The sequence below is a fragment of the Calidris pugnax genome, unplaced genomic scaffold (assembly GCF_001431845.1).
Source record: "Calidris pugnax isolate Ruff unplaced genomic scaffold, ASM143184v1 scaffold1, whole genome shotgun sequence".
Lineage (NCBI taxonomy): Eukaryota > Metazoa > Chordata > Aves > Charadriiformes > Scolopacidae > Calidris > Calidris pugnax.
In genome coordinates, this window is record NW_015090800.1 from 6,782,435 (window position 1) to 6,807,954 (window position 25,520).

General features: G+C 39.4%; 1 protein-coding gene across 3 annotated transcripts; it reads right to left on the reverse strand.

Annotated features, from left to right (window-relative positions):
- Positions 1–334: 334 nt before the first annotated feature.
- On the reverse strand, positions 335–24,926 carry AMN1 (antagonist of mitotic exit network 1 homolog). Of its 3 annotated transcripts, none has more exons than XM_014937432.1 (7): positions 24,781–24,926; positions 16,691–16,823; positions 12,874–13,018; positions 11,459–11,676; positions 7,294–7,350; positions 4,186–4,297; positions 335–3,549 (listed from the first exon to the last, which is right to left on the reverse strand). In XM_014937432.1, the coding sequence occupies exons 1-7, from the start codon at positions 24,840–24,842 to the stop codon at positions 3,476–3,478; spliced, it is 801 nt and encodes a 266-aa protein (XP_014792918.1). In that variant the 5' UTR covers positions 24,843–24,926; the 3' UTR covers positions 335–3,475. The 3 variants fall into 3 exon arrangements, with proteins under 3 accessions (XP_014792918.1, XP_014792919.1, XP_014792920.1); XM_014937433.1 differs by having other exon boundaries at positions 24,667–24,804; XM_014937434.1 differs by lacking the exon at positions 24,781–24,926 and adding an exon at positions 19,172–19,267.
- Between the last annotated feature and the right edge of the window lie 594 nt (positions 24,927–25,520).

Here is a 25,520-nt window from a genome sequence, read left to right on the forward strand (position 1 = left end):
CAACAAAAAAAAAAAAAAAAAAAAAAAACACAACTCGATCCACAGGTTTGAGGCTGTAAATGCAGCCATTTGAACAAGAAACCATTTTCAGAGCAGCCGTGCAGGAACCGCCACCTTTAGCAGTTAACTATTCAACAGGCAGTGATGGGGAACTGACTGCAGAATGGAAAACAACGCACATAAAACTATCCAAGTACCAGGTGATGTGGTAGAAGCCTATAAATGTGAAAAAGCTTGTGGTACTCAGAAAACCATGGTGTTTATGAAACAGGAGGTTTAGGAGCAGTCATATGTACATGGTCATGAAACAGACTTTAACAAGTTTTCAGAACTATTCCAATGGAAGTCTTACAAACTTTAATCTTCAGAACAGTATGTGAATATTCTGCAGTGCTCACCCAACGATTTACAACAATAACAATATCCAAACAATACAGAATATGAAGCAGTAAGTGCATACATTATGTTCTTCTCCCACTTCACCCAACACTTGTAAACTTCTGTGAAAAATGACTGCGATTTAACCCGAATCCAAAAATATTTCAGTGGAGTTATGCTAGTAACAAATGCATAAGAGAGCTGACTCAAGCTCTGGCAGGGAAGGCCTTAACATGACTTGCATTAAATTTTCAAACCCAGAAATGCAGTGTTAATTCATTCCAGTGTTCTACAGATTTTTAAGCACAAGGTGAGGATACACTGTAAGTTACACATTTAGAAGAGGCTACAGGAGAATGTGGTAAATCTACATGCAAGTTTAAGGACACAGTGTAAGCTGCATTTGCCTTCAAGATGACAAATCCAAGGTTACATTAGCAAGAGGAAAAAGGACAACTTTTCCAGTGAGGTTAGCAGTAGCACTGTCCCACAGATATATATATATATTATTTTTTTTCTAAGTGTTTTGCTGCTACAGACTTTGGTGATCTTCCCCCTTTAGCTGCTTTACATTATATCCATTTATAATTTCCTTTCTGCATGTAGCACTTGGGATGAGAGTCTGGCAACCACCACCACACTATGTTACAGTGACATGTCTTACAATAACAGATTGAGGGAACTGGTGTTACTCAGCTTGGAGAAGAGAAGGCTTCAAGGGACCTAACAGCAACGTGCCCATACCTACGAGAAGATTGTCAGGATGACAGCCAAGCTATTACAGTGAGAAAGGGTGTAAATTGAAACAAAATAGGATCAAACAGGACAGAAGAAAATTTTCCACCATTAATACAGTCAAGCAGTGAAACAAGTTGTCTCAAAAGGCTGTGAAGGCTCTGTCATCTTTCAGTTTTTTGAGGCTTGTTTGGATAAAGCCCTGACTAAGATCCTCTGAGCTGGTCCTGCTTTGGGCAGGAAGTTAGACTAGAAATCTCCCGAGGCCCCTTCCCACTTGAGTTAGCTTACAATTCTACTTACTCTTTTTGTGGCACCCTTCCTAAAAGCAGGGCTGGCAGCCTAATCCTTATGTTTTAATTATTTGACATGATTACCCAACATGTAAGTGCTGCTGCCTAATCAGCCAGATACATCAGTATGAGAAACACTGCAAAACAAATTTATTGCCAACTCATGTCCAAGAGTTTAAAGGACTGATGGGCCCTGACTGATACCAGGTATTCCACATGGCAAAACAAAAAACTACTCTCTAGCCAAAAAAGAGAATAAAATCTGGTTGACTATAAACACGAACCTAAGTATGTATTTAGGTTCTTAGCCCTCTATCTGGTCTAAGATTGATTTCCTGCAATTTGCAAGCTTTCAAATGCTACCTGCTAATGTAGCAACACCAACTTCTGTTTGCAGGAACGGTTTGCAGGGGTGCAGTTATACCTATAGGTACCATAGGAACACATTCATTACTGGGCTGAGCCATGGTACTGCATGCAACAAGAATTAGCGATTTAGGCACTGGAGTTTGAAAACTATACTTTCAGTTATACTTGACCAAGTTTTCTAAATGGAATTGCTCTTCCATAAGCTATATAATCAACAGAAGAACTGAGATTACTGTCAGACATCATAATATCCCTTAATATTACTGGATGCAACATATTATATTATCATCTTCCATGCAATTTGACCTGAGCTTTAAATAAATTAGTAAAGACTGTTTTATTTCTACAACGCTTAAAACACACGTGGCTATGACAAGTGTTAAATTATGAAGAAGATTCCTTATGGCTGCCTAGACTCATGGGTTTCTAGGTGTCATCAGATCCATGCAAGACCTCCCTGGCCAAACTCTGCTACTTCCAGATGCAGAGTATCAACACAGCATGCTACCTGCCCTGTAGCATGCTAAAATTGCTAGCATTTCTAAAAGTCTAATGTAGAATTTGTAAAAGTCTCACTAGAAATCATGCTATTTCATCAAAGCCAGTGAACATAACTGTGATGAGACCACTGCTCCATCATCTAATAAACTCATTCTACACTTCTAAATATTTTTTCAATATGACTGCAATTGAACAATATAGAAAGGGTTATATTTTCAACTTCTGGGAGGCCACTGGAGATATTATAAACTGCATGGAGCAGAGCATGTACTTTCCTGAACTCCACCATCCTGAGATTCACGTACTCGGACATTAAACTTGGTCCCATTTCACTCACAGCTATACTTATGAGGACCAATGTTTTGTTCCCTAGAAGGATTTTCATGCAGGAATATGGGCAAAAGCCAGAGCAAATAAGCATTTTCCCACATACAAGTTTCTTTTATTGGTCATAACTACTATTCTGAAATTTGTTATGTCACAATAACTTCAAAACAATTTTATGTTTATATACTCATAGACTGTACTTCTGAATGTGTAAAAAATCCAGCAGGTATATGAAGGTAAATAAAACCAGAACCCTGCAGTATCAGTAACATCAAAAGAAAAGTACCTACGTTTTTGGCTCTAGATGTAGTAAAAGTACATGGTGAAAGGAGACTTAGTAGTTAAAATACATTTGCATTGCTGTTAATGCCATCTCCGTTCACCAGTTGTGCCTGCTGATTTTTGTCAGATTAAATTCCCAGCTTTTCAGACACTTCTGTGTAAGTGTTAACACTATGTTTGAGCTTGGTACTTTTAGTTGCAACTACCCTCTCAGACTACAAACTCAGAACAGGGACTTACTTAAATTGCATTTGTATATCTAGCCAAGAAGCTAAAAAATGGTAAGTAGTTGCCAAATTTGATATTCCAAGAGGAAGCTGAGAGATGACAGTGTAATATTAATTATAGTTTAACTTTCCTCTTAACGAAGTGTGATCAGTGATGCAACGACAGAGAGGGCTGTAAGTGGAGACAATGGGGAAGCCCAGACTCACAGGCAAGGACTGGAATGGCGACAGAGACCTCTGGTGGGAACGAGGAGGGAAGCAATCTGGTGGTACCAAAGTCACCAGCTATTTCTCCAAGGAGCTTGTTTTCTGAAGGAGCTCTCCCATCTGTAAACTTTACACTCACATGTACACGATAAACGATCAGTAAACAGTCCATGTTACTTGTTTGATTTTGTTTGATATGACCAGCTGCTCTAAAACATCTCGGCAACGATCTGCAAAAGAACCAAGGAATTTCTTGTTATTCAGTCAGAATATATGTAGGTGGTGTTTAGGAAATAGGTAAACAGCAAAACAATTCAATTCTATATCTGCATTTATGCTTCTTTTGCTATTACAGTATCATATTTCAGATACACCTGTAGTAATTCAAAACCACTTGGTTCTTTCTCCAATCATGTAACTCTAAAGCATCACCAACCAACTGAACTTAAAAAACCACCAAGTTAGATCACAACCTCTCTTAAGTATGGGGTTTTTTTTCAGGCTGACCACTCCTACTCTATTCCACTGTTTCTTGAATGGATGCTATTCCAAACTTCTGGAATAGACGAGGGGTTTAAGATGCTAACTTACTTTTCTTATGATCAACTTTGTCCCTTTCACATGCTGATGAAGAACCAAAAAAAGGGAAGAAAGGAAAAAAACTCCAAACTCCAAAACAACAAAAAACCCCTCTCTGAAGGTTGCCATATTTCAAAACAAAACTCTCACCTTGCTTTGAAAATTATTTTATCTATTAAGTTATTATTTGTTTGGGAATATTTACAACCCATAGTGTGCTTTTTCAGAAAGCAAGAAGATACTATCAGGAAGTAATTACTCTTCTTTACTCCCTGCATTTGACCTACCTGTCACCAATGGGCACCCGTGGAACAGAAAAATGTGTATCTTGGGACAAGAAGTAAGGACCGCTTCCACAGCAACATCGGTCAGATTCACACAGCGCTCCATGTGGATCTCCTGATACGAAAACAGCAACAACAAAAGCCTGTCAGAGCACCCACAGTTTTGGAGGCAGAGCTTTCCTTTGCCCAACCATTTTCAGAGATCCCCACCCAGAATAAATTATGACCTACTATTCCTCCATACATTGACCCCATATGTGGGCCCATACAGACCAGGGAAATACCCTCAGGAAAAGTAAGACAGCTTTTCTATGAAAAGTCAAAACTAAAAACATAAATCTGAGTTCTCAAAACACATGCATCATTCAAGACATCTGAGAAAACTCTTCCATGAGGTTCTATGGTGTTTGAGTCCATCAGTTTTCCTATGACACATTTTCATAGCAATTTGTTGTCCAGGAGAATGGAATCCAAACTGAATTCTGGGGTTTCCCAAAACAGGCAGGATTTGAGCCTCTGCTGAAATTCCTAGTATCTATCTAGCTCCTAAAAGAAGTCTAAGAACTTCTTCCAAGTCTAGACTAAAACTTGCTCCATTCTTCGTTTCTCTGCAGTTGTGTAACTACTACCTGTAGTATGAGCTAGAGAAACAAATTCAGAATAAATTAACAGATTACCACCAAGGGTTTTTTTGGCCTCTAAACTGCCTTACACATCAATAAATATAACATACAAGAAGAAATGCAGAAAAGAGACTATCAAATCTAATGAAAATAGGATTTTGGAAAATATAATTTGGGGATTATGGGGTGTAAAAAAAACCCCACATTGTTTTATTGTATAAGAGTGTCTTTCCAATGATAAACTCCAAGAATCTTGAAAAAGCACAGAAATGAAAAGCATCTTTTCTAATAGATGCAACTTTGTACAGAATGATTACAGAAAACAAGAACTGTAACAGAGAAGCAAGATATACAGAAGCCAATATATGTATAGTTTTTAGTTCATTTTAATAAGTGAAATGCAGAATCTGAATGCCTTTGAATGAACTAAAAAGATTTATAAATCTGCCTGCTAGTTATAGTTTAAGAATTTTAAGACCTTAGTTTTTTCACTATGTACCTGACATTAGATAGCTGTCTATAAACTTGCCCTTTGATGATATGAAACAAGAGGTACGAGGATTGTGACAGACAAGTAAGAGAGTTACACTGAAGAAGAGATTGTAGCAAATAATCCCATATTCTCTATTAAATTTATTTTTCTTACTGCTTGTAAACCAAGAAAAATAATCTGTTCTAACTGTTTATACTGATAGAACACAACTTCTGTTTTTAAAATTGTTATTCCTCACAAAAACATTAAATTTTGCCTTAAAAAACTGCATAGACCGCCCCATCCCACCCCAAAAACCAAATGCAAAACCACTTAAATACATAGCTTTTAAGAAAGTGGAAACGAGTATTGAGAACAGGAAAATGAACAAACAAAATCCATACCACTATTCAGCGTGGCATGACTGAAATTTCCCATTAGTTCTTCTAAAAGCAAAGCTCACCACCTCAACATTACTTTAACACCTATAGATGAGGCAGGTCTTATGTAAGCTACTTAACTTTTTCTTCCTGATCTAGCAGAGCTTTCACAGGCATCCATCTGCAGCACACACAAAAGACAGCCTGAGCACTTTCAAAGAAATAGGAACTACAGCCACGTGACCAGGAAACACCAAAGGCCACATTTTGTAAAAAATAAATGGAACTGTGTCTTTATAGTTTGAAGGAAAAGGGTTTGCACATAAAAATATAATTCTCTGCAAACTGTGGACAACAGTAATACAGGAGGAAAGAAACACTGATGGAGTAATTATACCAACATTGCTGGAAAATAGTTCAAAACCCTCTGGGAACTTTACAGAACCCCACACCACCCAATAACAAGTGCAAAACTTATTGTAAAAGTTTATGAAAACTTACTACAACATTTACTTCTTGCATCTTGTGTTTCAAGACATATGTACTGAAGACTTTTGAGAGCGACCTAGTCTAAATGACCTATCCAAATCACAGTAACACACACTGCTTTACCTTGGTAGGCTGGATACGAGAGGTGTCTTTTAAAGATTATCTCAGGTTTGTTCAGAAAATCTGGAATCAATGTTTTGCTACAGCTAAAGGCACAACCAGCTAAAAGACAGGGATATTTTTAAGTTACTTCTAGTATATAAAAAAAAATATCATTGCTATGGTCTGAATAATAACTTCATCTTGTACCACAAGACTTATCAAGATTTAAAAGATTGTCCAAAATAGACAAAGTTAGCTGGAAAAAAAAAACAAAACCAGATCTGTTTGCCCTCCAAATAAAACACTAACAGTTCTATTTTTTCCAGGCTATTATGACTGTCAGTTGACCCAGATTCGGTATTTTGTTTAGAGTTGGTTTTTTTATTAAACACTATAACCTGGCAAAAGTATGATTTGTTTCCCATCCTAGTTTCTAGATGAATAGCTTGGATTCAGAACCAGCCTTGTACAAAAGCAAAACCACATGCACAGATAATAAATGTACTATATAGAAAAGTAGATGATCATTTATGGTAAGAGGTATGGGAGGCCTCTTCTCCACCACTTAATGCTGTCTCAGTGCCTACAGAAATTTTATGCAAAGACAAGTTCATTTTCACAGCTGCTTTCTTGAGTTAGAGATTTACCTACGCAGAGGTGCCAACTGATTTCTTAAATCCATGAAATTATCTGCATTACAAATTTTGCCTCAGTGTTCAACAGAATCAAAAAATAACTCCAAGGAAATCAAGGGAAAAAGTTAAGCATACATTTGCATTTATTATGCATCTAAAACGACAGGAGTTAAAATAAGCATACTACATTCAACAAAAGAAAACTCATTTTGAAAAAACTGAGGTTCTCAAAAAGCTGATCTGGGGCACTGCTACAGAGAGACAGAAAATACCCAATTCATAACCAAAAATCAAAGCAAGCGTGTACACAAACGAAGGCAAAAGTCAGTCAATAAAAACCATCCCTCAGAAGTAAAACATGCAGGTATTTGCATTTATTCATTTCTTCAGTATTAGGTTAAGTAAGTTACCTTTAAATTCTTTGAACATGTTCCACTCACTAGTGCTACAACGCCATCATCTGTTACCTAGAAAAAAAAACATGCTGTTATTAACACAATGGATTAAAGCTCATTTTTTTCAAACACAGCTATTTGGGGGGCGGGTGGGATTTATTCACTCTCTTCAGTCACTGAATACACTTAACAGTACAGTATTTTCTTCCCAAAATAAATTTGTAGAGAAAATTATTAAAGTGTGTTGTTTTCAGGCTCTTAAACACTGTTGCATTTTACTGTCATGTGATCCAGCCTGGTTTTCTACTGGCCAGTTTCCAACCATGTAACTGCTTTTTCTGCAGCTTCCTTGTCTCACTTAACAGTGGGTACACTATTATGGTCAAGCTTTTTAATTGATAAGGTTTAAAGCACTTTGCTCTCCCTATACCACTTTTTCTGCTGTTTTCAGGACTGCTGGAGATGTTCCTGAAAGAAGCTTCTTAAATTGGGGAGAAAAAAAAAAAAAAAGAGTAATCATAACAGTCTTTTATCTGTTGCCTTACTTATACCTATCCTGAAGCAAGCCAGTTACATAAAGCAAAAATCCCTCAAACAAACAGCCTTACAGCAGTCGGCACACACTCACACTAAAAGGTTTATCAAAGTGATTGGCTACAGACAGCCACCAAGCAATGATTATCTGCGAGAGAGAGGAGAGAGACAAAAGGTGCTTTCCTCAGAAAGGCAATGAAAGCCAATTTATTCATTTTCTTCCGGGAACCAAATTCATTAAGCTTCATCCCCAGTTCAAAAGCTGGATTGGATATCAGATCTGTCTCACAGTTTCTCTCACAGAGCTTATATTAGATGGCAGGAATATTTGTCAGCAAATATACACAGTAAGGCTCAGCCAAATTTGACAGCTAGAATCCAGAGGCTACAAGCTCCATTTCTATTTAAAGATTTTATTATTCCTGTTGCAGAAATTGTGTTACTGCCTTCTGGCCCTCTTCTGCAAATCTACTGCACAGAACTGTAACGGAAAGGGTCAGATCAGCACGAATGGACAGGAACATCCCTGCACAGAGGCACATAAAGGCCTACAAGAACGACAGGTATTGTCAGTGCCTCGCTTAGCAGGTCATCAAGATGACAGCACATTTAGCTCCTAGACCAGGAGAAAAAGGGCTGTAAATGAATAAATTATAATAACTCCCATAAGTGGGATAGAAGGGAGACAGTAATCACTATCAGTTCCTAAACAGTATAAAATGGCACATCCAAAACCAGTGCATGGTCAACAACCTAAGAACAACCTGAGTAGGTGATGAAGATTTGACAGCCTGTGTCCCTTATCCTCCATGTCATCAAATTAAACCTGGAGCAGACTGCCTGGTTGGTGCCTGAACACTGGAGAGACCACCTGAATGCTACTGTGTTGATGCTTGTGAGTATATGGTTATGTCAGTGTGAGAGCATGAAACCAGTCTGGTGTTAAAACGAAGTCCCCTCGCTTCCCTGTCTGAGCTCACAGGAACTATTGCTACACTACAACTAGTGTTGCAGTATTGTTACCTACTCTATAGAATATCAGGGCCAGGAAGATGATCAGAGGGCTGGAGCACCTCTCCTATGAAGACAGGCTGAGGGAGCTGGGATTGTTCAGCCTGGAGAAGAGGAGGCTCCAGGGAGACCTTATAGCGGCCTTTCAATATCTGAAGGGTGCCTATAGAAGAGCTGGGGAGGGACTCTTTGCCAGGAAGGGTAATGATAGGACAAGGGGAAATGGTTTTAAATTGGAAGAAAAAAGATTCAGATTAGATCTCAGGAAGAAATTTTTTACTATGAGGGTGGTGAGACACTGGAACAGGTTGCCCAGGGAAGTTGTGGATGCCCCATCCCTGGAAGTGTTCAAGGCCAGGCTGGATGGGGCCTTGAGCAACCTGGTCTAGTGGGGGGTGTTGGGACTAGATGATCTTTGAGGTCCCTTCCAACCCTAACCATTCTATGATTCCATGATATCTGTGTGGATTATCTGTATGTACTACATCTGCACATCCTCTTCAAGGGATACACTGGGGATACTGGGCATGGGGATAAACCACCTGCAGTTACTACCACATCACACAAATGTATCAGCTTCTCGGTACAGACCAGTTGCCACCAAACTGTACATCTCTTTTGCAAAGGCTTATGTAGCCCAGTCCCAGCAGTTCAGTACATTGACAACTCAGCTCTGTTCTACCTGAGAAGAGTCTGGAGGTATAAAATGGCCAACCCACAACACTCCTGCTTTTCCCAACACGTTTTGTGGAGAACTAAACTGACCCACACCGCACACAGAAAACTGCTGCAGTTCGCACAGCCCTTTCAGGCAAGATTCTTCCCACAATGATTTGCCATACACTGAGTCAAAGAACATTAGTGAGGAAATGTACCATTTAATTACTGCAGGGACTTGGACTTTTTAATCTGTATTTCTTCCCATTAACACTGCTGGAATTTAGAGTACACTAGATGCAGAGCAGTAAGTCCAGGGTTGATGTATGAAACATACCTCCTCAGAACGGTAACATAAGCACACCGATAAGTAAACATAAATAGATTTCTTATGTGGCCCTGGGCCAGTGTAGCAGAGTTCTTTAGGCCAAGCTTCCTCTCATGCTCTCTCTGTGCATACAGGGGACACAGAGCTACTATTCCTTCATGGTTCAATCCTTCCCTTGCCTCACCTGCCCCATCTCATGTTATTTTACACCACTTCTATACCTTGTACTTACTGTACTTCATCTTTGCAGTCACCAGATGAGCCTATTTTTAAAATGGCTACATCAGCTTGAGCCTATTTTTAAAATGCCATACACCACCTTAAAATGCCCCCTTTGTAATTTAGCTCACATCTGCTTCCTTGTTCCCACAAGTGAGCTGTGTCCTTCTTTGCCTGTTCATTTATTTCCAGCATTCTCACTGTTTTACTTTACACAACTTTGCCAGCCCTACTTGATAGTTTTACCATGCTTTCACAAGAATATGGTTAGGCCTTACAATCTCTACAGGCATGAGCGATCCATAGTTTCTCTGCTTCATCTTAAATTTATTTCATTTATATATGTTTCCATTTATTTTTAGTCAAAGGGAATTCAGAATTCTAGTGTATTACCATCGTTAGATTATCAGAAAGGAAAAAGACATTGGAAATGTTTAGTTACTCAGGAAGCTTTCATCTAATTTAACACGTGTACAGGGAGACTTAGTTATTTTGCATAAAGGAAGAAAGAGGCAAGGCAACAAAAACAGTAATGAAGTTTGAAAAAATAGAGTTAAATGATAATACTAAAAATTACGAAAGAAAATATTAAAATACTTTTGATGCCCTACTTCTGGAAAAACTGAAAAGAGAAGAGGAGCATCCAAAACAAGAGCCTGATATGTGTTTTCCAGGTCTGGCACTTCATTGCGAATGCTCCGTGCTTGACTCACATTCTACACAATCACTCATCACCATCACAGTCAACTGAACCCTACACTTAACCGCAAAAAATCCTTTCCCTCACTTCATTATCTTACTGTAATTATGAAGTATGTTACAGTATTGCTGTTGCAGCTAATTTCCCCCTTCTCATGCTAAACACTAACTGTTGTTAAATCCTCTCACCTGCCCTTTCTGACATTTTTAATGTCATTCTTTCCATGTTGACTGTATAACAAAACTCTGACAAGCTATTCAGAAAGCACAGTCACTCTTGAACTAGTTATGGAGTGTCTATTTCTACTAGGGGCTTACATTGTTTGGCATTCTTTTATTGTTATTATTCAGGTCAGTTTGACCTAACTGAAGGCAGCCAACAATCTGTCCAAGATTCTTCTTTCTTTAAATGAAGTATTTTGGATTATGTTACAACTTGAAAATGATGGCACTAAATAAAGATACTGAAAAAAAAAATCTCCATATTAGGTAGATTCTACTAAAAGGTTATCTTTGGTCCACCATACAAGCTGTAATACCAAAACGTTTATTTTTCTGGTTACCAAGATGTAAAATAGATCTTTCCTTTTCTTGAGAAGAAGAAATTGGAAGTGAACTGTGGTCCTAAATCTCATCAAGAGTAGAGCTAAAGAGATCCCCTTTCAATTTTATTATGACAATCTTAAAAAATAAACAAACAAAAGTCAGTCAGCCAATTGCCACCAGAGTTACCTGAGTAGATGAAAAGTCCACACTGTGAAGAAATTTGCAGTTTTGTCCTAGTGCCTGGAGAGATGCATCCATGATGCCTGAACAGCTGCCCAAGTTCACTATTTGTAGGAACTGGCAATTGAGTGCAAGAGCAAGAACTCCGCTGTCAGTTATATCGCAGCACCTTTTGAAGGACGCTTCACGCAAGTAAGGGCAGGATAAGGCCAGTGCTATGACACCTGTCAAAGAAACAGAGCAATTTAAAGAATTCTTCATTTTTTAACATAACTGCCAGGCTGAATCCAATAATGCTGTCCTCTGGTCATTGGCTGTTCAACTTCCATCTCATGCCATACCAGCAAGACTCTATACAAGGAAATAATAATTTTGTGGTTGGTTTCTTTTAATTCAAGGATGAGAAAAAGAAAATGACAATGAACAATGCTTGAGTTCCATACTGCAGAAGGAACTACCAATAAACTACCAACTTGCCAATAAAGAACTAGATTCCCCAGTTTTAATCGCAAAGTAATCAGGAATGTCTATCCAAATAGACAAAACGTGTACATAAAGAGCTCTAGGCTTAGCTGGTCCCTTAAGAACCATACTAAAGATCAGCAGAGAGATGAAGGCATGGAGGGAAGACCATCATAAACTATGTCTTCGAGGTCAAAAGGTGTAACTATGAGGTGACATTGAAAATAAATAAAAAAATGTTTTAAAAGTTTAACCAATTACTTAAATAAAAAGATAAGTCTAACACTGTGCAGTGGTAAGAAAATACAAACCAAGATTGATCTAAACTATGGCACACGTTAGCTCAATACTAAATATTTTGCCTCTATTTTCAAGAAGAGGGAGTTGATGATGGAACAAAGGAGTAAGTGTAATGAAAAAACAAAACTTGTGGGAAATAAAACTCAAACAATTTTTTTAAGCTAATAGCTCCTGATACAACTTGAAACTGGAGGTTAAAAGTAACATCTGAAATCCTGAAGTCCTAAAGCAAGTCAAGCCTTTTAAGTCAGATAAGATGCTATAGGCTCATTTAATACGAAAACATATTTAATTTAAAAGGCGGGGAAAGTAATTTAGGAAATCACAAGCCTGAAACTCCAACTCCAGTGGTACTGGTGAAGCTCTGAAACAAGTTCTAAGCAAGGAATAATTAAGATGAAGTGGAAAATGCAACCAAATGTAGCACAGTTTTTCCAGAAACCTAGCATGAGAGTAACCTGATAGCTCTCTTTCATAAGACAATCAGTGCTATAGGCCTCTAATTTACACCACTGAGGTAACTTTTAATTAGTATTGGTGTGGCATTGGGGATTTTCTAAGCAATATTTACCCTAGATATTTTTTTCCAATTTACTCCTATCTAAAAAGAAAAATAAATCAGAAATAAGATCCCAGTTATCTGTGCACAGATAACATACCTTCTGAAGTGATTCCCAATCTGTTTTCTTTGCAAGAATTTAAGTTGATTTTTTTCAATTGCTTGCAGTTACAAAGCTGCAATAATGCATTATCTGAAATATCACAGTCTCGGAGGTCTAGAGACTCTACAGCAGGGTGCAATACCTGTAACGAAAACCTACCATTTCAGTCAAATGCTGCTATGTCTTAGAACATGCATATTTTTATCTAAAATACTTGTAATGTTAGACATCACATAGAACTTTTAAAAAATATTCACTAGAGCATGGGGTTACCAGTCCTAGGAACTAAAAACTCTAAAGAAAATATGGTATATTTGTTGCAACATTTATCTACTTTTGCATGGACATTCAGTTTCTGTGGTTGCATCTAGAGTAGGAGCATGTTAACATTACCATTTTAACAGTGGAAGTAGTATTTTGATGGTACAGTTGCTAGCACTTGTGCTTTTGCCAGCACAGATATGATCTGAAAGGTCCCCTCCAGCCTAGACAATTCTATGATCCTATGTTGACCAGGGATAATACCCCCAAAGTTACTAGTACAACTTTGATAGCAGAAATCTGAAGTGTAAAACTGTGATCAAAACTTAAATCCGCTGAACAGATAAGGGTAATATTTGAAAGATATTTTGTCCCAAAGTATTTTCCTCACCTACACACACACTCTTTTCTCATAAACAAGCAATCTCATTATCATACCATGAGGAAGTACCAAATCCTCATTAAATAGGCTCTCTCTCCCACAAGACCAGAGGTTGGAGTTTTTGTGAAATCTTCCCCATGAGGACATTTATGAAATTTAGGCCCAAAGCAATGGAAGGTCTCAGATTTTAGTAGCAATAGCCACATATCTTACGTCTAATTCCATTTTCAAGGATTCTCACTATTTTTTAATAAATACTGTTCATAGCCCTCTCTTATGCAAACATAATATCCTTCAGACCAATAGGCAAGTGTTAGATTGGGTTTTCGCATGACCTTATACTACTCCCTTCAGGTTGTCATTCCCTTCCTTAACTCACAAGGGTGAAAGTGTAGGGTAAATTTCTGTACACAAGCAAAGACAACAGCACAGCTGACAGGCTTGTTCAAGGCCTATTCCTTTCTCAGATTCACCATTCTAACAGGTACAATAAACATACTGTATTCCTCCAATTAGAAGGAATGCTGTTTTTCTGTTTTGCAAATATGTAAGATGCTAAAATCTTTACCGGCAAAGTCAAACGAGCCTTTTGAAGAAAAGCAAGGGCTTCTTGTAGATTATGATTGCAACCTTTCTGCAAAATGAATGGCAGGCCTCATATGGCTTTGACAGCTTTTTCTCCCCAAATGCTAAAAGCCTCAAATACGTCTCTTTGTGCCACAAACCCACCAACACATCCCACAATACATTTGTAAGTAGTTTTCACAAGATAACATTCAGATCTTATTTCACTTATATTTCTGAATTCATATCTAAGGAACAAAACCAACCAAACTCAGAGATGACTTGCCTACAGCCAAAGTGACTATCACCACTTATTTAAAAAGCTTTCCCTGACTGTTTGCTTGCTTTCACAATTCTAAATTGCCTAGGACACAACAAAAGTGAGCAAACTGCTGGTTTTGAAGCCACATGAGAAATCTTATGAGAAAAAGAATCATTAGATGCAAGGAAGTCTAAATGAGAAGCAACAATAATATCAGAATACCACCTATTTAAAGCAGCTAGAGCATTAAGCTTCCATAGCCCATGATTCTTCACACTCTCAGGTATTACTCTGACTTTTGCTCTCTATTGTTTTTCACAGATTCATATTCACTGAATGGATATACTAAAATCTTATCTGTCTCAAAGAAGATTGGATTTTACATAGAGTAAGGATTGTCTGGATGCAGAGTCCAGGAGATTAAAGAATCTATATCCTGCGGACACATGCTGAATGGCTTTATAGATCTTTATGGTAAAGTGAGTTGGAATAAAGAGTTTAGCATGTGTGCAATGGAAGGCTGCTCCAAGCAAAAAGCAGAGGGAAAAAAAAGCACAATACATAAATCTGGGCAAGAACATGGAGGTTAAATATGAAATAGAAGTTTACATATAAATGCAAGTTAACTAAATTTCAAGTGGAAGAAATTTAACTTCGAGCAAAACACTAAAACACCACCAAAGAAAGTACATGGATAAAAGCAAATGAGATAGCATAGTCTGGAAAATTCCAAGCTGCAATACTGTGAAGACTATGAAAGAAAAGGGAAAGACGTAAACAATAGCAAAGAAAAAAAAACCTTTGTCCATATGGAAGACCAATTGAGACATTGCAAATGTGTGACATATAGAATACTTTGGTTATACGTGATGTGAGCAAGTAACAGTAAGAAGAGCTAAACTACATAAGCCATTTTTGCTGTGTCAAGTAACAAGAATATCTGCCAGATGAAAGAACAGGAAAAATGAAGAGGGAAATGTTATGGAGAAGCACTATGAACTCAGAATCTAAGAAGTGACTAGCATTTTTTTTAAAAATACAAGTGAGATAAACTTGGAAACTGTTAGCCAAGATAGCTAAGGTATAGCGTGCCCCAGGAAAGTGATGACAGCTAACGACAGAATTGCAGGAAATTGCAGGAACAGAGAAAGAAAAATAAATGAGAAAAAGAACTGCAACAGAATATAGCAGTGTCAAATGGAAAACAGGCTTCAAGACAAGGCACTGATCAACTGCCGAATGAAGACAAAGACAGATGAGATTTTACTAAGAAACAGAGGAAAAGATTGTAACTTAATCTCTCTAGTTTATTTCCAGACTAAAGATATCCTTATAGGCTTTGTGCATTTATGCACACACAATCATATGGTTTTAATTACGTACATCTCTTAGGATGCTTAGAAAGGATTACTTACTGAAAAGATAGCCTAAATGAAATCGCATCAACTCAAATTTTCCAAAGTAAAATAAATGAATAAGACTGATGTTTACTCCAAGACTTATTTTTCACAATCAAAAAATGGTGCACATTACAGATAAAATATTTTGTTCATAAGTTTTCCACAACACTTCTGATTCTGCCTCTAGTCTTGGCCTCCCTACTGTGGCTCTGAGAAACTGATACTATTTGCCTCTTCCAAGTTACAGGTCAAAGCAGGAATGAACAGGGAGTCATTCAATTTCTGTTTCACCAAGGCCATCCTTTAGCTTTTCTCAGTTCTCACACCTCCCTTTGAGTCTAAACAAGATAACAATAGACATACCAAAATAACAGTGCCCTTGAATTTACAGCTAAAGAAAAGTCATTAACTGGTTTCATTTTGAAACTGTGGCACACACCAGTGAGCAAAAGGGATCAGAGAATTTGAACTACCAATTTCTAGCTCTAGCATCATCATATTTCAAAGAATCAGGATTTAAATAAATTATATGCAGATCATGTGTATAATGTCAATAGAACATAACAGAAATCTAACAAGTTCCTGAAATCTTTTCATTAGTTAATTATCCACTAGCTTCTCGAAACAGTATATTTCGGAACAGAGACTGGTTTGTAATAGACTCTCGTTTCCCCATACTGGAAAGGGATAATATATGCCAGCTGATTATACAGAAGTCAATTATCACTGAAGGGCTAACATTTTTAATTTACTTGTCACTACAAACAATCTTAATACTACTAATACAGGACTATTAACATTATGAAGTTTAAGGAAAAAAACTGAAGAAAGGGACCGAGCAAACAGGCCTGAATTTATCTGTTGTCTCTGGCTGTAAACAGTTTTATTTTATTTCATCTTTTGTATTAACTCTCACAGACAGAATAATTTTGAATGGGTTCTTACCTCACTGATATTTGAATCAGTTATTTGACCTTGCATACTCATTAATTTAATCAGTTTATCCTTTATGTTGGGTGGCAATGGCTTAATATCTGCAGCATATCTGGAAAGGTTCTTTGTCAAACACTGAAGGCATCTGAAAAAAAGAAAAGTCACAGTACAGTCAAAACAAGGCATTACATATTAGAAGTAGAACAATCAAGCCATAAGATGTCATCTTCTGCATCCAGCTACGCTGCCTTCAGATCTTATCAGCTCCAGCTATTCCATGCTACCACCAATTCAGTTGTTGTCCTTTGGAGTCAGTCAACTGATCCTTCTGTGCAAGTGTTCTCCAGTCAACTCTCGGCAAAAATTGCAGGCTCATTCACTGCTACCACCAACCCAGGTCACAAAGTGAGTTTGCTGATACTATATTCACAAGCTCTAGGAAAAGCCTTTTTACCAGCTAAGCCTCCCCTCCACAGGCAGTAAAATCTTTAGTTGGGATAGCTAGTTCCAGTTTACCTCAGTTAAAAACATTTAGAAGATATTTTCAGATGTAGTATTTTGTTCACTGTCTAGTTTGTAGTACTCTTTTAATATGAATTGTACTGTGTAATACTCTGCTCACATTTTTAATAACCCTATGCTTAAAACTGATCACAGAGGATTGCCACCTGAGGCAGAATTTTTTCTGTCTTAGTGGGCTTCACAAAATCACGGATCAACAAGTTCATGTTCCTACAAAGCAGATTGGACAAAATAACTAGTGGATCCATTTGGATATTTACAAGGTATTCAAAAGCCCTCATCACTAATGGTTCTTCAAGAAATTAAGCTGCCCTGGGAAGAGAAGGAATATACACAGCTGGTTGAAATCTGTCACAATCAGAAACATTGATTGGTTTGACTCAGCATAGCCTGTTTTGGGTTTTTTTTTTTAATAGCAGTATTTTACACCTCCTTCCCCCTGCCTGCCCCCTACATGCCTATTTGTCAGAATGATTTACAGAATCATAGAATTGCCTAGGTTGGAAGGATCTTTCAGATCATCGAGTCCAACCATCAATCTAACACTGACAAAAAGCATCACTAAACCATGTTCCTATCAACCTGAAGGAAACAGTCTTATTATTGTATAGGCTGGGTGAGAGATTTTGAACTAACAATATTGCTGACATACACTGCACTTTCTATCCCTTATAAACATCCTGCTCTCTGGAAATCTTTTGTATTCATGGTCAAAATTGTTTCCCTGTTCCCTTTGCCAGATACTTAAAATTGATTTAAAGTTTCCATTCTGAGATACTACTTCATGAGAAATTGCAAACAAATCTCAAAGACAGACAGGGCTTAAGTATTCATCTGAAAAGGAAGGACTAGGCAGAAGTAAATACTAAAATTACAGAACACTGGGTGACACTTTGAGACAGGAATTTGAAATACTAGAATATTATCTATGTGAATGCAACAAAAAGGGATCATGTCAGTAAGAATACATTGTTAAGAGACTCCAGAGGGAACAGAGCCTTCTGTGAAAAAAACATTAAGAACTTTACTTAAGCAAAATAGAACAAAGAGATCAGTATTATCCAGATATATGCGGAACAGTACCCAGATGGAACACTTGAAATCATGGTTTTCAAGGTCAAATATACAGAAGAGTATTTACTTATGCAATATTGAGTACTACAGACAGACACTAATCATGCAATCCTATTTTTTTAAGATTCCTATAGCATTTTAATTTATCATAGGATACATAAAATGTTAATGTCCCAAGCTCTTCAACTTTAAATTACAATTACAATCACAGGCTTACTGAAACACCAGAGGAAACTCTGGGAAGAATTTATGAATGGCTTTTAGCCATTCTGACCTTCAGAACAATCACCAGTTGTTAATATGCTAAAAGACAACTGTTGGTCCTTAAGGAAGGAACTGCAACTCTCTGAAAGGAGATTTTATTATCAAAAAACCAAAGTCCCTATGTAAATGAGGAACATAACTAGAGTGAAGCTAACCAACATGGAGACATATCTGAAAAGGTAACACTCTCGCCTAGGAAAATTTTGAGACTTTAAAAAAGATCACACTACAGCAAAACTAAAATGGAGGGAGCTGAAATGGGGGAGGAAGGGTAATCCCTCACTGCTCCCCTCTTGCTAAGAAACCTAACATGAGTTCATGTAAGTGAAGGAGTTCTTAGAATTGGAGGCTGTATTATCTATCGATCATAGGTACCTGGAGTAGATTCCCTAGGCCAACTTAGCTTTTCTAAATCCTACCCAAAATTTTGAAAGAAAACATTACTGTCCTACAAAACATTTTGCTTTTGTAGAATCAACATTTTTCTATCTACTCACCCTACTAGTAAGCTCAGAGCAGCTCCTGCAATTGCACAGTAACTCTCTCTACTGTATTTGGTCTCTATACTTTCATGTGATCTAGATACACGCAGCAATAACTAAGATTAGTAAGTAAAGAGTATAATGCATTCACCTGGCAGACAGATTTTGTCCCACCCCAACCTGAAAGTTGGGACTTCGGGAAGACCCTCCTGCTGAGTCGTGAGGTTCAGGTTGGACCCCCTTGCTCTGTAAAGAAGAGTTTGGACCCCAGGTTCTGTCACAGTTGGTTTAATACAGCTCAAGCTGGGTGCCCCAAAGAGGGACCCCCTTGGTTCATTTCCTGTGCCTCCCAAAAATAAGGCCTCACAAGCTATGACATAAGCTGTTTCTGCACCTGTGACACACAACAAACACGTCTTTTATCCAATCAAATTGTTCACTGGTTACATGTCCTCTTCAATGGTTGGAATTTTGGTGCAGACGCCTTTACCTTCTTACACAGTTTCATGATCTTTTTGTCTCATCTGCACCTGGATCTCATCCATCTTCTGCTGACTCTGGGTAGAAGGGTCCCTTTCTTCATTTCCAAGAATTATAGCTCCCTTTCCTTTGATCACAAAGGTCACTCTAATTCATATTACTAAGTCTTCATTAATATTACTTATACAGTTTCATTGTGTTAGCTAAATTACAATATATCAAAGTCAAGTAAAACTACCAGCCATTCTTCTTGGACTAAGAAAGAGTTCAGCCTAAGTCACTATGGTGCCAGGTTACAGCTTGCAGCCTAGCACTTCACCTACTCACGCTAAGTTAGCTACTAATGCTAACCAAAGCACACGACTTGAATAACAAAGTTTAAGATTCCTTTGGTTCCCAAGACAGATGCTAAAGTAGGTTTAATGGCACGTAACAAAACAGCGACATCTTCCTGCATTCTTTAGGGTTGGATAATTTATATTCCTAGTAAGACCATAAAAAGAAGCTCTGTTTTGAAACTGATGCTGTACTTCCATCCTTAATTTTTTTTCATGCAGATGAACCCATCTGCAAATATTCTGATGCTTTTTTAAGCCCTTGGTTTTCCCAGACACTGACAGGTCAGGTAATGCATCAGTCTGCAATCGGCTGGGCACTTGTTAATGATACCTGTTAATGATACCTGTTACACAGGAGTTCTCTATCAACAACACATGGAACAATCAAATCTAAGCAATAAGTAACTACATATACTCTTGTGACAACTTACATGCACAGCACAATTCTTTATCATGTAGTGACAACCTTAATTAAAACACCTTTAAATTTGACACTTCATTTGCGCTGCTTTAAGAGTCTCATTTTTGATGGTAGAAAATCTCTTGGTGCTAAGTTTACATCTGGGCATTAACAAGTCAGCATAAAACACCTGCCAGGGCTCTGAGATTTGTAGCAGCAGCCTCCTCCAAGTATGACAGCTAAAGCTGTTATCTGCCCCAGCTACCCTCTCCCCAAGTCCAGCAAGCGATGTCTCTGCCAGGCATCCACTCTATTTGGCAGGCCCTGCAACTCCTACACTGTCAGTTTTCAACCAAGCATAACTATGTAAACCAGAGATAAATTTGGTGGACCTCAATATGCTGGCCTTAAAACTACATCAGCTAGGAGTGCATGGGTACATTGGTCATTTCTCATCTTGGGAACAATAACTTCAGGAAGCAGAAGCTAATATAAGGTATAACTTGAGCAAAGTAAAAAAAAATATTCCTAAATATTTTTCAGTAGGATGCTCTTGTGCACGTGACCTTTGGAGTGCTAATTTTTCTTCTGGGGCATGGGGAAAGGCTAACAAGTGGCAGACAAGCAGAAGATATCATCAACTGGCAGAAACACCTTAATAAATACACTTTCTATTAGGTTTGGAGATTTTCAAGGTAATGACCTTATTAAAAGGATTACTCCACACACTAATAGATTTGTTTCAGTTTTTAGTTTGTGCTGTGAGTTCTGCTAGTTAAACAATAAGCCTAAGGGTTAGCATAAGTAAGAAGCTTAAAGTGAAGCCTGGCATAAATAGACATCCATCACCTGACTGTTCTAAGACAAGAAACAATACACTAAAATTAGACACATTTGTTAAAATGTTGTGTAATTATTGGTTTCAAGTATTAGTCTTACTGGTATAATAATTATACTGCTACAGTATTAGTCTTACTGGTATAATAATTATATTGCTATATTAATATAGAAAATCGTTGCAGCAGTACTAATAAAGTAGTGTGAAAAATATTAGCAATCAATCAAGAGTAGAAATTGTTTGTAGTATCAAGTGCTACAGTACAGGTAAAGAGAAATTACTAGGACTAAGATCCAAGGTTAATCACCAAAACATAAGCACCTAGTGTAATGTACATCTTAAACGTCATTTTAACAGATTAATCATGCCCAATAAAAAATACATGGGTACTGGTTTAGCTTTGCAAAAAAAGAAAAGCCATGAGCAAGACAAAATCCTTGTAATTAATTTCTATTAGCAGTCCAGCTGTCATTACACATCACTCTAACCAAATATAAAGTCCACACAGAGGTTGAAAAGGCTAGTTCCACCCCCTCATCTCCCCAGCCACTTTTTTACTGTGCTTTCCTCAGGCTGGCTCTGAAATTCACAGTTGCACAGTGAGCTGTTTGGCATCTGATCTGAATGAAAATTCCCGTAACTAAAACCGTGAGCTCACAGAAATAATATTGCTAAAAGAAGTGCCTGAGGGCAGGGGGCAGCAGCAGCCAAGACTTAAGCCAAATTAGATTTAGCATATAGCCACAGCTCTTGAGCCCCTAGAGAAAACTTTTTTGCAACAGAACCTTGCCTGGCACCAGAACGCCACCAAATCACAGCAAATTAAACTCATACTGATTAAAACCTCTGAAAAAGTAAAAATATTAAGGCTCTATAATCTGCAGTGTAGCACAGATTTAACCAAGGAAAAAAGCAAGATTTCCAGTGAGGAAGCACATTAAAAAAACCTCAAGTTAGCACAGTGTAATAAGGGCACCTGTAGCTGGTCACTGCAGAAGACATTTTAACAAGGAGACTGATTTCAAGCAGAATTTAGGCAGTTTAACCACAGGTCTTGGCTGCAGTGATCACTGTATGTCAGCATGAGCAACCATACCTAACCTAACCTGAGCACACACCGTGACCACCTTTAACTTGTTCCTCTGGAGATGTGTAAGAATTAATGCCTCCACGGAACCTCAGTGACTGCTGGCTGAACTTGCCTGACTGACTGTAACAGAGAAACCTGTACATGGCTCTGGCTCAGTACAAGCCAGACTAAGGTTAAACAGCCTATCTACATCTAACATTCCTTTACTCAACGGCAGAAATGAAGAACAGTTGTTTACTTCTAAAAAAATCTTAAAGCTTGAAAGACCACAATGAGTGTGAACCTCACCATAGATGGGATCCGTGCAACATGCCAATCACTGTGACTCTATGCTGGGATAGCTGGGGTCCTCAGCATCAAAAGGGACAGAAGACCACTATCACGTTTTCTATTACTATTCTTTATACAATAAACCAGTTAACTAGCCTTGAGAGCCCATGCCTTTCTCATCAAGATCCTCAATGAACCAAAGCCTCCTTGGTGCAAAACAGCCCGCGCTCTTTGGCTAGGGTGAGTCAACAGACTTTCTGAACCTCTTGGGGGGTTATGAGTGCACCTACGGTGTGACTGTTCCCTCTCCTATGACGGCTGCTTATTGAGTCATACAAAGGCCCTTCGTCATACAAAGGCACACACTGTCGTTACGTGCTAAATATATATTTATCATATGACATCTACATTTTGGCCGCTGGGTAAATGATCTTTTCTGGCAGTTCATCCTGAAGGAGGCAGATTGTTTACCTACTGTAGTACATAAAACCAGTTGTATCTAAAAACTTAATGCAAACTTCAGATTCTTTTTTTTTTGCTCTAGAAGCTACTAAGTGGCTAAAGCAGTCATGCTTAAATAGGGACTTGCAAATCTAGACCGACTACTTCATTGACATTTGCAGAAAATACTCCAAACCCAATGCAGATATGCCAATCAACGTGAGCCATGCCAAATCTTCCAGTTACGTTTAACTGTCTCATGACACAGCTTTTTATATTTAGCTGGAGAGAATTTTTTTTATTAATTTATTGCATTCTATTGCAATTAATTTACTAATTGCACTCTTTTCAAAAAGCTGGTTGATATTCTCAGTGTACGCTACTGATCTGCAGTTTAAACAATTTATAATTTAAATTATACATGTTTTCACTGTTATGGTACTTTATAGGAAACAATAACACTTATTGGGCAACTATACACCAGGGCAACTATAATCTTATCTTCAGTGTTTTAAAAGAAGAATAAAAGTCTAAGGCTAACCGTGTTGTTTGCTAGCTATTTTTCTTTTATCTGTCAAACCAAATATTTTATCTCTATGCTGTCTCTAACTCCGTCCTAACACAAAGGAATGTGACATATGAAAAACTCAAAGCGAAACACCATTCAGTGGATTCACTGGGGCCAGGTGAAGCCAGAGATCCTCAGCCATCCAGACCTGTCAGGGATCATCCTGTTATTTACCTGCCAAACCCTGTCACCCGACCAAACCCTGTCGCCCCTGTCAAACCCCGTCACCTGTCCTGTAACTCCTCCCAAACTGTCACCTCTGCCAAACCCCATCACCTACCCTGCCAGCCCAAACCCTGTCACCTCTCCCTGTAGCTCCTGCTGAACTCTGCCAAACCCTGTCACCTAGCCCTGCCACCTCTACCAAACCCTGTCACCTGCTCTGTCACCTCTACCAAACCCTGTCAGCTCTCCTGAAGCTCCTGCAGCTACTGCTGAATTCAGACAAACCTTGTCACCTTCCCCTCCCACCACTACCAAACCCTGTCACCTGCCCTAGCACCATCATCACACCGTCACCTCCACCAAACCCTGTCACCTCTCCTGAAGCTCACGCTGAACTCTGCCAAACCCTGTCACCTACCCTGCCACCACCAAACCCTGTCACGTTCACCAAACCCTGTCACCTCTCCCTGTAGTTCCTGCTGAACTCTGCCAAACCCTGTCACCCACCTGTCACCACTACCAAACCCTGTCACTTGCCCTACCACCACCATTACACCGTCACCTCCACCAAACCCTGTCACCTATCCTGAAGCTCCTGCTGAACTCTGCCAAACCCTGTCACCCACCTGTCACCACTACCAAACCCTGTCACCTGCCCTACCACCACCATCACACCCTGTCACCTCCAGCAAACCCTGTCACCTCTCCTGAAGCTCATGAACTCTGCCAAACCCTGTCACCCACCCCTGCCACCACTATCAAACCCTGTCACCTCTCCTGAAGCTTCTGCTGAACTCTGCCAAACCCTGTCACCACTACCATACCCTGTCACTTGCCCTACCACCACCATTACACCCTGTCACCTCCACCAAACCCTGTCACCTACCCTGCCACCACCATCAAACCCTGTCACCTACCCTGCCACCGCTACCGAACACCGTCACCCTCTACCACCCCGGCAAAGGCCTGCCCAACCCTGTCCCCCTGGCCAGACCCTTTCTCCGGGCTCCCCCCAGCTGAGGGCCCCGCCGGCTGCCCCGGTGGCGCTGCGTTTACCGGAGGCGGTGGCCCCGCTGAGAAGGGGAGGGATCTAACCCCCTCGGCCGGCCCTAAACCCACCGCACGTCCCGGTGGGTACGGGGGAAGGGAGGGTGTCGGGGCGGCACTCACAGGTCCAGGAGGAGCTGGACTTCCTCGCCGGTGCCGTCCCAACCGCCGCTGAGGCGGCTCATGGCGGCGGGGAGCGGGGGACGGGGGACGCGACGCCGTCCCGACCCAACGGCTCCGGGGCGAAACGGTGCCGAAATGGCGGCGGGTGCCTCCGCCAGGCGGGCATGACGGGAGATGTAGTCCTGGGCTCGCCTCAGGGGCTGTGGCGGGAAAAACGGCAGGAGGGCCTCGGAAATATTGTGAAAACCCGCAAGTCTCGCAAAGGGGACCGTCTCTCCTCACTTACAGCGCTGAATATATATGAATATATTTCCCTCTGCTGCCGTCAGTGGAGTCCCACCACAGCACCGGGTTCCCTCATCACCATTAATCTGCGGGCACCAAAGCCTGCCAGCTGCCAGAGCTTTCTACCTGCAATTCCTTTTCTCTCTCTTCTCTTCCTCCCCCCATCTTTTTACATTTCTGGCTGGATAGTGTGATACAAATTGAGACTGCACAGTCCTTAGGTGCTAACAGCATAATTAGCCTATCAGTGTTGCAGCATTACCTTCAGACCCAAGACCCATCCGCTGCCCCTACTAAAAAGAACAAGTGATCCATTCAGATAAGGAAACCTCTGTTCTCGCAAAATTAACTGAAGGATCCATATCTTGAGAGAAACATGGGTTGCTGGTGATGCCCGATAGCTTTGATGAAGTCAACGACTGAAACATCTGGATTAACAGATAAACCGCAAGGAT